This window comes from Anguilla anguilla, chromosome 6 (genome assembly GCF_013347855.1).
Source record: "Anguilla anguilla isolate fAngAng1 chromosome 6, fAngAng1.pri, whole genome shotgun sequence".
NCBI lineage: Eukaryota > Metazoa > Chordata > Actinopteri > Anguilliformes > Anguillidae > Anguilla > Anguilla anguilla.
The window spans coordinates 30,680,364-30,693,378 of NC_049206.1; the positions used below are offsets into that span (position 1 = coordinate 30,680,364).

The following is a 13,015-nucleotide window of genomic DNA, read 5'->3' on the forward strand; positions in this document are numbered from 1 at the left end:
TTTGATGTGATGATGTAATTGATATACAAATGTCCTCAAAATGTCATGGAATAGATGTATCTTGTCAGTACAGTGGTCAACAATACATTTTATTTTACATTTAACAATATTTTCCACATAACTGAAGGTGTTGTTCTAATGCATACTGCTTACATGTAGTAATAGATACAATTCCGAGGTCTCCTATTTTTTATTATATATAATAAAATGATATATATATAATATATTTATAATTTCCTTGAAACATTTGTAGGACTAGGGAAACACTTGTAGAATCAGGTGTAAACTCTCCTCAGTGATTCAGTATTTCTATTATAATTCAAAGTATTTTGATTGAAATGTTGCTTTGTTCAAAATCCTATTGGTATACAGACATTAAATTGCAAATCCCACACATATGCTGTTATGGAACACTATATGTAGTACAGTGGTTAGGGAGCTAGCGTGTCAATTGATTGTCTGAAATGTAAGCTGTATAATTCATTCTGGAGAGAAGCATCTTCCTTTAGTCTAAGTGTATAAATGTAAGTGAATAATATTATGAATTAAGTTATAAGCAAACAGTGCGTTGCTTAAACTGCTATTACTGTCAAATCCAACTGCTTCCTCCTCCTCTTCTATCCCTGTAGCTCCAACTCCTCCTCCACCACCTCTCTGACCAGCAACTCTCCAAAAGTGGGGTCCTTGGACTGGGCAGTGCCTCAGTCATCCCGGCTGAAATACCGCCAGCAATTCAATGGGCTTGACAAGCAGATGACTGGGTACCTCTCAGGTCAGTTGGCCGCTCACTCTGCCTAGTGATAGATTGTTATTGGCCTGAGGCTGTCATGGCCACCCAGCTTAGGTTAGCTCAGGCCTCCACATCACTGCAATGAACACTATGTTCATCCACCTGTCTCTGCTGTCTCTGCTGTGTGAAGAAGTCACTTGGTCATGGGACAAAAGCGCACTAACTAAAATGCCTGTATATGGTCTAAGAGCAATCAGTGTAGCTATGATGCACGCTGAACTGCACAGAATTAGGTGTATTTATGTCAAAGCAGAATATTTAACTCTGCATAAAACACTACATGGCCAAAAGTATGTGGACACCTGAACATCACACCGATACTGTATGTGCTTATTGAACATCTCATATCAAAACCATGGGCATTAATATGGAGTTGGTCCCCTCTAACAGCCTCTACGTTTCTGGGAAGCCTTTCCACTAGATATCTGAACATGCTTGCCTTATGAAATGGGTTTCCACACACAAGCCGGAGATTAGTATGTGCAATGCCAGACATCGGCTAGAGTGGTGCTAAGCACCCTGCCGTTGGACACTGGAGCAGTAGAAACGCTTTCACTGGGGTGTTGAATCACGCTTTACTATCTGGCATTCTGACACACAAATCTGGGTTTGGCAATGCCAAGACAACTCTACCTGCCCAAATGCATCGTGCAAACTGGAAAGGGTATGGGCGTGATGTGTAGGTGTCCACATACTTTCGGCCATGTAGTTTGTGTGTGTTTGTGCGTGCGTGCGTGTAGAAATATGTAGAATTTGCAGAGGATCTGTATACTGTTGAGGCCAAAGGTTAACAGACACCTAGGCTAAAGACTTTCAAACTCAATTTTTCACTACTCCACACATTTCATGTTACCATACATATCCTGTGTTAAGTCTACTTGATTTCCATAAGAGGTCATTTCAAAATAATAGTTATGAGATAGATTTACTTCAGCTTTTTTGTACTATATCAGATTTTCAGTGGGTCAAAGGTTTGCATACACTTTGTTATTATTTGGTGGCATTGCCTTTTAATTGTTTAAGTTAAATCAAATGCTTGGGGTAGCCTTCCACAAGCTTCTCACAATACTTTGCTGGAATTTATGCCCATTCCATCTGACAGAACTGGTGTAACTCAGTCAGTTTGTGGGCCTGCTTGCTCGGACACGCTTTTTCAGTTCAGTCCACTGATTTTCTATGGGATTCAGGTCAGGGCTTTGTGATGACCACTCCAATACTTTCACTTAGTTGTCTTTAAGCCATTTTGTTACAACTTTGGAGGTATGCTTAGGATCATTGCCCTGCTGGAAGACCCAGTTGCGATCAAGCTTTAGCTTTCTCCATTATGTCCCCTTGTTCTACTAACGGAACTCAACCTGAAGAATCTCTTGTAGTTCACTTTGTTGATCCCCTTTATGAATGTAAAAGCCTCAATAAAATCACCTGAGTCTCCTTTTACTAAGCTTGAAGAGTTTAAGCATCTTAAGTCTATCCTCATAGCTTTAATGTTTTTATTTCCCACATGCAGAACTTTACATTTGGCTATCTTAAATTTCATTTTCCAGGTTTCCGCCCACTTCTGGATTTTATTTAAATCTTCTTGGATTACGTTAGTAGCTTACAAACTATTAGCTGGGCCTCCCAGTTTTGTATCATCTGCAGATTTGACCAATGTACTTTCAATGTCCCTGTCGAGGTCATTGGTATATATGAGGAAGAGCAGTGGTCCCAGCACCGATCCCTGTGGGACTCCCTGCTCAGACAGTATCCCTCCTACTACCACTCTTTGTGTTCTACCCTGTAGCCAGTTCCGAATCCACTTTGAAATACATCCTCTAGTTCCTACTGTCTTCATTTTACTAACAAGTCTCATGTGGTACCGTATCAAATGCCTTTTGGAAATCTAAGTAGTTAATATCATATACCTTGTTATAATCAAAACACTTGGTAGCTTCTTCAAAGAATACCACAATATTCTTAGTCATGGCTCAAGAAGGTCTCTCGTGGTACATTATCAAATGCCTTTTGGAAATCTAAGTAGATAATATCATACACATACGCCTTGTTATAATTAAAACACTTGGTAGCCTTTTCAAAGAATACTAGAAGGTTTCTCAGACATGACCTTCCTCTACGAAAACCATGCTGGCTATCCCTTAGGATTTTGCTTTTTTAAAGAAATACTTACAACATGTCTCTAATGATAGATTCCAGTATTTTACATATCATGCAAGTTAAACTTACAGGTCTGTAGTTTTCTGGATCAATACGGTCCCCTTTCTTATATATTGGTATTATATTACCTCGCTTCAAGTACTCGGGAATTTCTCCAGTTTCTAAGGACTGTCTAAAAATACCTGCCAGTGATTTAAAAATTATCTCAGCTCTTTGAGTATTCTTGGGTATATGCCATCAGGACCTACTGCCTTGTTTGTCTTTAGTTTAAGTAATTCATGCAGTACTATATTTCAATATCTGATAAGACTTTCTGAGTACTGAATATGCCTTCCGGTCTATTAGAACCTTATCTCTAGTAAAACTCTCAACAAAATAACTATTTAAGGCATCAGCAATATCTTTATTCTTAGAAAGCAATGTTCCTTCGTCATTCCTGATGCACCTGATATCCTCTTTGACTTTCCTTTCCCTTCTACAGTATTGAAAGAAATGTTTAGGATTAGTTTTTGCTTTTTGGGCAGTTTGCCCACGGTTTCCGCCAGTGTATCGCAAGCCCGGTGGCCCGCCGGGCCTAAGCATCGGGGAATTTTTTTTGGATATGTTTTTCAATATGTTTTCAATATGTTTTATATTGTATTAATATTTTTAAACTACAGTTACAGTGGGGTGCCTCGGTTGGAAAGCTCCCCAGCGACCTCTGTTGGTTAAAATGCGAACACACTATAGGAAAACAGCAGGTTTAAGTGTTCATTTACCCTCATTGTGCGTAGAGTGACGTTCAACACTTCAAGGTAACAAGGTAACGTTACCTAGCAAGCCACCATTTCTTATTTAGTAGGCTAACTAACCTTGTTACAAACTGCGTTATCACTTCATCTCATCGATAAGTACATTCGTTTTATATTAACTTAAGCAGTGTGTAGGTAACGTTAAACTAATAGCATAAATGTAACGCTCGATACATTGTAACATTATATGACTTATTAATCTCCATCAAAATAACGACTTCACTTGTTTATTAATAACATTAGCTTGATGACATTGATGTGCACGACAACATGGTCATTTAGCTAACTTAGCTAGCTAGCCAAACAGTCAGTAACACAGATACATAGATATTTTGTTGTTGTTGAAATGTGCCCAGCATTCCAAGGCTGTACATTGTAGTAAGATTCAGTAGGCAGTGTTGTGCATATCCTGCTCTTATAGCTCGTTTCCAGCCCAAACCACTGCAAAGAGAGCAAACTTTTTTTTGTCAGTGACATTTCCTTCTGACATCTATGACGGCAATCACAACCACAACATTTATTTTGCCTTTTTGTATAGCTATTTCCATGGATAAAATCGCATTTATTATTATTATTTATTGGTAAAAACATTTACTTCATATCCAGGGAGATAGCCAACTACTTGCACTTTGCATGACGTGTATCCATTTAGTAATACGATCGCATATCAGGCTAGAAAATAACCTGTTAATCCAGAGAAATTGCTGAGTTGTCTTAGAATCTTTATCGCAACAGAATGTATCAAGGCTGACTCCCCGGATCAAATTTTTGGTGACAGCTGCCATCCAAAATAAACACCTGAGAAAGGCTGCCTGCATGCATGCCTTCCTCAAGGCGTTACGTCATTGCTTTGCAATGCGCAGCTGTCGTAAAAACATGCTGGCTTCGATAAGCGGAATCGATAAGCTCGGAGGCATACGATTCCAATGTATAGGACAACTTGGAACCGGTTCTCGATTCCCATCCCTATTTAAATGTGCCCAGCATTCCAAGGCTTGTTGTAAGATTCAGTAGCCAATCGGGAAGTTTTTTGTAGAGTGCAGTAACTTTGATATTATTTATTTAAATTTCTTTTGTTGTTGTTGAAAACGCAGCATTCCAAGACTGTACAGTGTTGTCAGATTCTTTGTAAGACTCTGCTATGCTGTAAATAGTTGTTGATTTTTTAAAATGTGTGTTGAATAAATTACTTATTTATAACAACATTCACATTACGTTATCCTATGGAATCTGTTATAGCTTTTTTAAATTCTCAATTCCGCGATTCTGTCCGTGGTTCTGTTATCACAGAAACTATAGGGCCCTACCTTAATGCTGCCATCAGTCTGTCGCTGGCCTGCGCCAGGCCCCTGTCAAAAAAGACACTTGACTGCCGGGCCACTGGCCCCCGTCAAAAGATACTTGCCACCGGGCCTAACAACTTTTTTGGGGGAAACCCTGCTTCCTGTAGTTCTTTTTTTAACCTTAGCATGCATATTACAGTATTCAGCCTTATTACTCTGTGCTGTCATTTTTAAATATCTTATACTCTTATTCAACATACTTTTATTAACCTTTGGAATAAATTTACTTTGTGCCTCAGGCCCTGGCGATGTAGGATTCTCTTAATGGTGGATGTATATTCTTTGGTACCTGATGCCTCCAACTCCTTCACCAGTTCCTTTGTTGTTGTCTTGGGGTTCAGTTGAACCTTTTGGACCAAAGTTCGTTCAGGCCTGAGAGTTCATTTGTGCCTCCTTCCTGAATGATGCAGTGTCTGTGCGGTCCCAAGATTTTTATGTTCGCATAAAATTGTACAGGTGCTCGTGGTACCTTCAGTTGTTTCAAAATTGCTCCTGAGGAGGAAGCAGACTTGTGGAAGTCCACAATTTGACAGAGTTGATTGGAATTTCCCATGGTATCAAGGTCGAAAAGGCAGTGGTTCTAAAGGTAGGCCCTTAAATACAGCGACAGGTGCCAATTAACTCCGAAATAACTCCTTATTATGACAGTTAGCCAATCAGAAGTTTCTAAAAAGTAATTACATCAATTTCTGGAATCATGCATGACTGTTTAAAGAGACAGTCAACTTGGTGTATGTAAACTTTTGACCCACTGGAATTCTGATATTGTGAATTAAAGCTGAAATAACTCTGTCTTTAATCAATTGTTTTAAAATTACCTCTGATGTGAACAAAGTAGAACAAAGCCCTAATTGACTTGCCAAAAGAAATGTATGGTAACCTAAAATGTGCGGAATTGTGAACAACTGAGTTTGAATATCTTTAGCCTTGGTGTATGTAAACTTTTGGCCTCAACTGTACCTGCCTTACAGGGGTTGCCTGTGTTCAACATGTCACTGAAGCTTGAGGATGAATAAATTAAAACAATTTTTAATTTTGACCTTTTTTGGGGAAAAATACATTTGAGTTCTAATTAAATTTGCCGCTACCTCAGGACTGTCATTTAGTTGCCACCAATTTGATCGACATAAATATTGACTGACCAATTGGCTGGTCACCAATCTACACCCTGAGCTGACCAGAGGAGGATGGGTTTCCCCTTTGAGCCTGGTTCCTTTCCGAGGTTTCTTCCCATCTGCCACAGGGAGTTTTTTCTTGCCACTGCTGTAGGCTTGTTCCTGTGGAGGTTTAGGCCAGGGTTGTCTCTGAAGTGTATTGTGACGATTGTTGTGAAATTCGCTATATAAATAAAATTTGATTTATTTCATTGATTGAATTAATAAACATGTGCCAGATAGACTGCTCATGATTAACTGTAGAACAGTAAAAGGATCCCTTGGTGAAAATCCCCTGGAGCCTTACCATGCCAAATTAATTAATAGGTAAGTGCATGAATGCACAAATACCGCAGCAAGACTGAACAGAACATTGTAGGTAACAAAGGTCATGTGGAGGATGGTGACAATAAAACTACTACTACATGCATCGACACTGGTGATATTGAACACAGTAATAAAGCTGGCAGTAAGCCCTGCCCATCGTCATGTGTGTTCGTTGATAAGAGGCCCACCTGACCACATTTCCATGTTAATTTTCAGGTACTCAGGTGAAGAATGCTCTGGCTACAACAAACCTGACTCAGACACAGCTGGCTACCATATGGTAAGTCTTTCACACCGCTGAGATCAATTTGTAGCCTGTGTGCCCTGGTGCATAGTTGGAGGACAAAGCAGTAGTAACCCGTGGAATCCTGCTTGCTTAATCTCACCCCACCTTTGGCAGGTCAAAGATGATGTTTTAAAAAAACAGACCCTGGAATCCAATCAGAGGTGGAGTGTTGACCTCTGATCAGTTTTATTTATCTTATTTTGGCTGAGGTTAGGGTAGGACAGGGAAACCTTGTCTAGATGGGCAGCAGTGTAATATAATGGGTAAGGAGGTGGTCTTGTAACCTGAAGGTCACAGGTCCGATTCCCGGTTAGAACACTGCTATTGTACTCTTGAGCAAGGTGCTTCTGTATATATCCAGCAGTATAAACGGATGCAATGTAAATGCTATGTAAAAAAAAATAAAAGTCGCTCTGGATAAGATGCCTACAAATGTAATATATTTCATAGGTTTTATTTATTTATTTATTTTGTTAATCCTGGATGGCCCATTCAGCAACATTTGTTGCCTTTTTCCAGGGCATCTTGGGATACATGTGAAACAATCAGAACAACTTATTACATATTTTTACATTTTTATGTCAATCATTTGTTAATCTCTTTCAGCTATTTTAGCTCTGCTGTATTGCTTTGTATTGGCTATTTTCAATGTGTTATTTATCACCTTGCATGCCCTGTATTTATGCTTGATCCATTATTCCTGTCATGTAAAAATATTTTTTATCTGTTGTGAAGCACTTTGAGCTGCTGTTTCAATTAATGCTGCTATATAAATTAATTATTTATTAAGTTTATTATCATCAAAATATATTTCTACAATTGTATACAAAATGTCTATAGGTGTTTTACAGAGGTATCTACACTCTGTGTAAAACACCTAAAATATAGTTACATATCCTGTAGTATGTAAAAGAGAAATATTTTTTTTCTGATGAAAACACCTGTTTCCAAAGGTGTTGTGATTTACATGTTTTGACTAATAATGTGAGGAAACAAGCTCTTAGTGTAAGCTGTGACTCACAGGTGTCCTTTGATAGGAAGCTAATGGAAAAAAGGCTGCTATTCATCTGAATTGTATAGGACTATACTGAGAACAGTCTACAGGCTGCACCAGTTCTTGGCGATAAAGTTTCATTTTATAGCTGCCCTTTTCACACTCCTCGAACATTTTTGTCTTATGTCCTTCCCATGGTTAACAAGAGAAAAAGATCACAAGTCAAGGCCTATAAAATGGTTTCCTTCAGTTCCAGTGAACCGAACTTCTGAAGCAGATTCATTATGGGCTAAGAAACAGGTGCCACCTTGGAACTCTATTCATGTACTAAAATTCCTTGAGCTCTGGACACAGAGGCCTGGAGTAGAATGGGCTGTCTGCTGACAGCCTGCTGTCCTTGCTCTCCCACAGGAACCTGGCAGATGTGGACAAAGACGGGCAGCTGAAGGCGGATGAGTTCATCCTGGCCATGCACCTGGTGGACATGGCCAAAACCGGCCAGCCACTGCCCCTGACGTTACCTGCCGACCTGGTCCCCCCCTCTCTCAGGTAGATGGGCATTGGTAATGCTGGCTGGGGAAATGAACAGACTAATTTCAAACTTTTTTTTTCTCAACACCAGCGTCAAGTGCAGGTTGGTCCATTCAGCAACACTTGTTGCCTTTTTCCAGAGCGTCTTGGGATACGTATGAAACAATTATAACAACTTATTTTGTATGTTTCTACAGTCATATTTATGCAAAATATACTTCTACAATCATATACAAAATGTAGCTCTACAGTCATATGCAAACAATCATTTGAAAACATGACTCCACTCTGTAAATAACATCTGAATATACACAATATGGCCAAATGTATGTGGACACCCATACTAATTAGTGGGTTTGGCTACTTCAGCCACACCCATTGCTAACAGGTGCATAAAATCAAGCATGCAGCCATGCAGTCTTCGTAGACAAACATAGAATGGGTCGTATTGAAGAGCTCAGTGGCTTTCAACATGGCACTGTCATAGGATGCCACCTTTGCAACAAGTCAGTTTGTCAAATTTCTGCTCTGCTAGATCTGCCTAGGTCAACTGTAACCCTGCGTTCACACAGCGAGCAGCTCGGTTGATGAGTAGTTCAAGTGTACTAGGCTGAGGGAGGGGCCGGAGCTTCCCGTTGTATCCTTAGTGGTCTCGTGCAGCTACGTATTATTGAAGAGAAATAACGGCGTCATTACGCATATTTGCTGTATAGCCACATAACATCTCCTTTAGTTTTTATAGTTATGTCAGGACACGGACAAATATTTGTTACTGCTATCTCACTAGCCTTGTGTCTATCTATTTCTCTCACTAGTTAGCCACCTAATTAACAACCTCTCTATCCCTCTCACTAGCTTGCTCGCTAGCAATCTCTCCATATTTCTCTTTCACTAGTTAGCTACCTTGCCAGCAATCTCTCTATCTCTCTCTAGCTAGCTAGCTAGCTACCAAGTTGAAACTGTTGTCCAAGCATAATTTTTAGACGCTTGTCCCTGTACTCTTTTTCAAAAACATTGTATGACACCAGGTGTGATTGTACCACAATGCTAAGTTGTTCCTCAATTTTTCCTCACTGAGCGGAACAATAATTCACCAAATGGTATCATATCGGTTGGAGAAATAGGAAGCCTGAAACTCTGATTGGCTGTTGACGGGAAATGCCCGGGGGCTAGGCCCCTTACTTTCAGTGAAGGGAAATCTTAATGCTACAGCATACAATGGCATTCTAGTGAATTATGTGCTTCCAACTTGGCCACAGTTTGGGGAAGGCCCTTTCCTGTTTCAGCATGACAATGCCCCCATGCACAAAGCAAGGTCCATAAAGAAATGGTTTGCTGAGTTTGATGTGAAAGAACTTGACTGGCCTGTACAGATCCCTGACCTCATCCCCATCAAACACCTTTGAGATGAATTGGAACATCGAATGCGAGCCAGGCCTTATCACACAACATCAGTGCCCAACCTCACTAATGCTCTTGTGACTGAATGGAATTTCCCCAGCCATGCTCCCAAAATCTAGTGGAAAGCCTTCCCAGAGAAGTGGAGGCTGTTATAGCAGCAAAGGGGGGAGCAACTCCATATTAATGCCCATGGTTTTGGAATGAGATGTTCAACAAGCACATATGGGTGTAATATTTGGGTGTCCACATACGTTTGGCCAGGTTGGGTACCTTGTACAGTATATGATTTTTTTTCATAACCAACTACCTAGAAAAGCCTGGGCTTAGTTAATGTGCTCTCCTAAGTGAATGAGAATTATTACTGGATGGGAAGAGCTCAGGGACTGAATGAGCCCTGAGAGATTAACTGAGAGCTGCAGTTCCAGACGTGCTTTTACCAGAAGTGGCCTCTGGCAGTATACTTACGACAGATGTCATACAATTTCCCTTAAGCATAGGGAGACTGATTAATTAATATGTCTACATTTGCATGTAAAATGTGTTTGCTTTGGTTGTTTTCCAGAGGTGGGAAATCTGGTGATTCAGTGAATGGGACAGTGCAACCCCTCTTTGTTGGAATCCCAGAGGAACTGGAGGCAGAGCCCCCACAGAAGACCAAGCCTAATGGTACACATGCACACGCACACACACACATTGAAAAGGTTGCTATAATAATTTCAGTTGTAGCCTGTCATGGATTAAGATCTTAAAGAAAATACAGTCTTTCATGGCTGTTCAGTGAAATGGTCTTGGGAATTTTTTTCTAGAGTGAGAATTCCAGGGTTTATTTTTCTAGAGTGAGAATTTCTTGTGCATGAACCACAATGTGGTGCAGCATCCAAAATTAGTTTAAATGTATCGGCCACATGGCAGTGCCGTCTGCTCAACTGAAACGTAAAATTAACTGATATTTTGATCTTGCTTGTTTAGAATCAAAGTTATACTGCTGCTTTGCAAACTTGTAAATATAGGCACTGCTGTCACTGGAACATTTCAACAAAAATGTTAAATGATGCACCACCACTGATGCACCACTCCACTTACATTGTGTTGTGATGTGAGTAATCACTTAGATAAGCTACTCTTTGGTAAACTTGTCCAAAAAGATACACAAATTGCAAACTAAAATTGCTTTTATTAGCTCATTTGTAATACTGAAAATAAAAGTAAATTGATAAATACAAGGCATTAATGTACGTACTGTCACCTTAATGCAATTAATTGCTTCATTATTACATGTGAAGTGTTTTAACAACTTTTGAATAGGGACAATTCTATCCCAGTTTTTCATCAGTGTTATTCATACATCCACTCGTACAGTGGGTTGTGCTGTTGTTGTGAAATTGAGTATTTGGTCACAGATTTCGCTGTTGCGCTCAAGCTGCTCTTTTTTCCGTTTTCAATTCTCTTCTTCATCTTTTTGTTTTCTGTCCTATGTCCCCCCTTTTCTTCATTTTCTTTCTCAATCTCCTCTTTCGCCTTCCCATGTTCATAGTATTTATTCATTCTTTGTTTAGTAACCAGACAGTTTATTGATGTAAAAGTGAAAAATCCTTATGGAAGCCTTTGGGAGTTCATTGAAAGCTGCTGATGCTAGGCTTTCTGTATGTGGGTTTGTGTGTGTGTCTATGTGTGTGCGTGTGTGCGTGTGTGTGTATGCGTGTGTGTGCGTATGTGGTCGTCTCAGTGTCGTTTGAGGACAAGCTGAAGGAGAACTTCCAGCGGGGGAATGCCGAGCTGGAGAAGCGTCGGCAGGTCCTCCTGGAGCAGCAGCGCAGGGAGGAGGAGCGGCGAGCGCAGAAAGCTCGGGAGGAGCAGGAGCGGAGAGACAGAGAGGCGCGTGAACAGGAGATGAGGAGGAAACAAGAGGAGGAGCGGAGGCTGGAGCGTCAGCGAGAGATTGAGAGGCAGAAAGAGGAGGAACGACTGAAGGAGCTCAAGAGAAAAGAGGCAAGCTTCAGGTTTTTACTTATTTTAGTACTTCTGTAATTGCTACAGATGTACACTAGCATATATGGTACTGTATATAAAACAAATTTTAAACAATGATTATTATTTTAAAGTAGATGTTTAAAGCACCATCTGTGTCTGTTCAGTTAAAGACATCCTTTCATCAAGTGCCCTGAACAGCTAAACGTTTCTGTGTACACAAGAATAATTTGTGTAATTTAATAATTTGGTGATTGGAAATGACAGACACCTTATACTGTCATCCCGTGTTTCTCTGCTGACTCACTGGTCCTGCTGTACTGTCATATCAAAAGATTTTTGACTGCTTAATCTCACTAATGGTTATTTATTTAAAAATAGAGTTTACATTAAATTGAAAAATAAATGGATAGATGTAGTAGGTGAGGGTATATAGAGTTTACATTCAATTGATAAGTAAATGGGTAGAGGGAGTGGGAGAGGGTATATAGAGTTTACATTTGATCGATAAGTAAATGGGTAGAGGTAGGTCAGTGTCTATATGGAATATACTGCCTGCTCTTTAGTCCTGTAATTATTGGAGTACTGGAACCACCTGGTCCTAATCACATTCAGATATGCAATTAAAGCTAGTAGTCATCAGGAAAGAAAACATGTTTAAAACATGTAAATGTTGGTGTTTCCAAAAAACTTGTTTAAATTAAAATTTCATATGTGTTGACTTCCCACCATGTCGACCACACATTTAAAGGTCCCAGCGTCATACCTTCATATTGATCCCATACTTGTGTAATGATCATGGGTCATGAAACCCTTTTACCCCTCCAGGCAGCCAAGCAGGAGCTGGAGAGGCAGAGGAAGCTGGAGTGGGAGCAAAGAAAAAGGCAGGAGCTGCTGAAGCAGAAGAGCCAGGAGCAGGAGGAGATCACCCGGCTAAAGGCCAAAAAGAAGAGCCTGGAGCTGGAGCTGGAGGCTGTGGTGAGGAGCGGCTGGACCTGCCTCAGTGCTGCATACTCCACACTAAAAAGGGCTCCTCCTTGGTGGCTCATCCTGTTAAAGCACTTTTCGAATCCAGGACCAGACCAGCATCGACCGTGGTTGGCAGCCCCACAGGGCGAGACGCAGTTGGTTTTAGCGCACTGTGGCAAGGGAGGGTTTGCCGAGGTGACCATATCTCATCATGCACCAGTTAAAAAAAATTTTTTTAAGTGTCATATGACCATAAGAGTTGATAATTGTGGAAAAGCAGAACACTTCATATAAGAACACCACAGAC

General features: G+C 40.3%; 1 protein-coding gene across 6 annotated transcripts in view; it reads left to right on the plus strand.

Moving 5' to 3' along the window:
- itsn2b (intersectin 2b) overlaps window positions 1-13,015 on the plus strand; it is a 140,102-nt gene that overhangs the window by 49,387 nt on the left and 77,700 nt on the right. For all 6 annotated transcript variants that reach the window (XM_035422487.1, XM_035422491.1, XM_035422486.1 and 3 more), the window contains 6 exons: window positions 630-772; window positions 6,776-6,839; window positions 8,251-8,388; window positions 10,334-10,437; window positions 11,498-11,760; window positions 12,568-12,717. In XM_035422487.1, coding sequence (XP_035278378.1) covers window positions 630-772; window positions 6,776-6,839; window positions 8,251-8,388; window positions 10,334-10,437; window positions 11,498-11,760; window positions 12,568-12,717 — 862 coding nt within the window. The remainder of the gene's footprint in view (window positions 1-629; window positions 773-6,775; window positions 6,840-8,250; window positions 8,389-10,333; window positions 10,438-11,497; window positions 11,761-12,567; window positions 12,718-13,015) is intronic.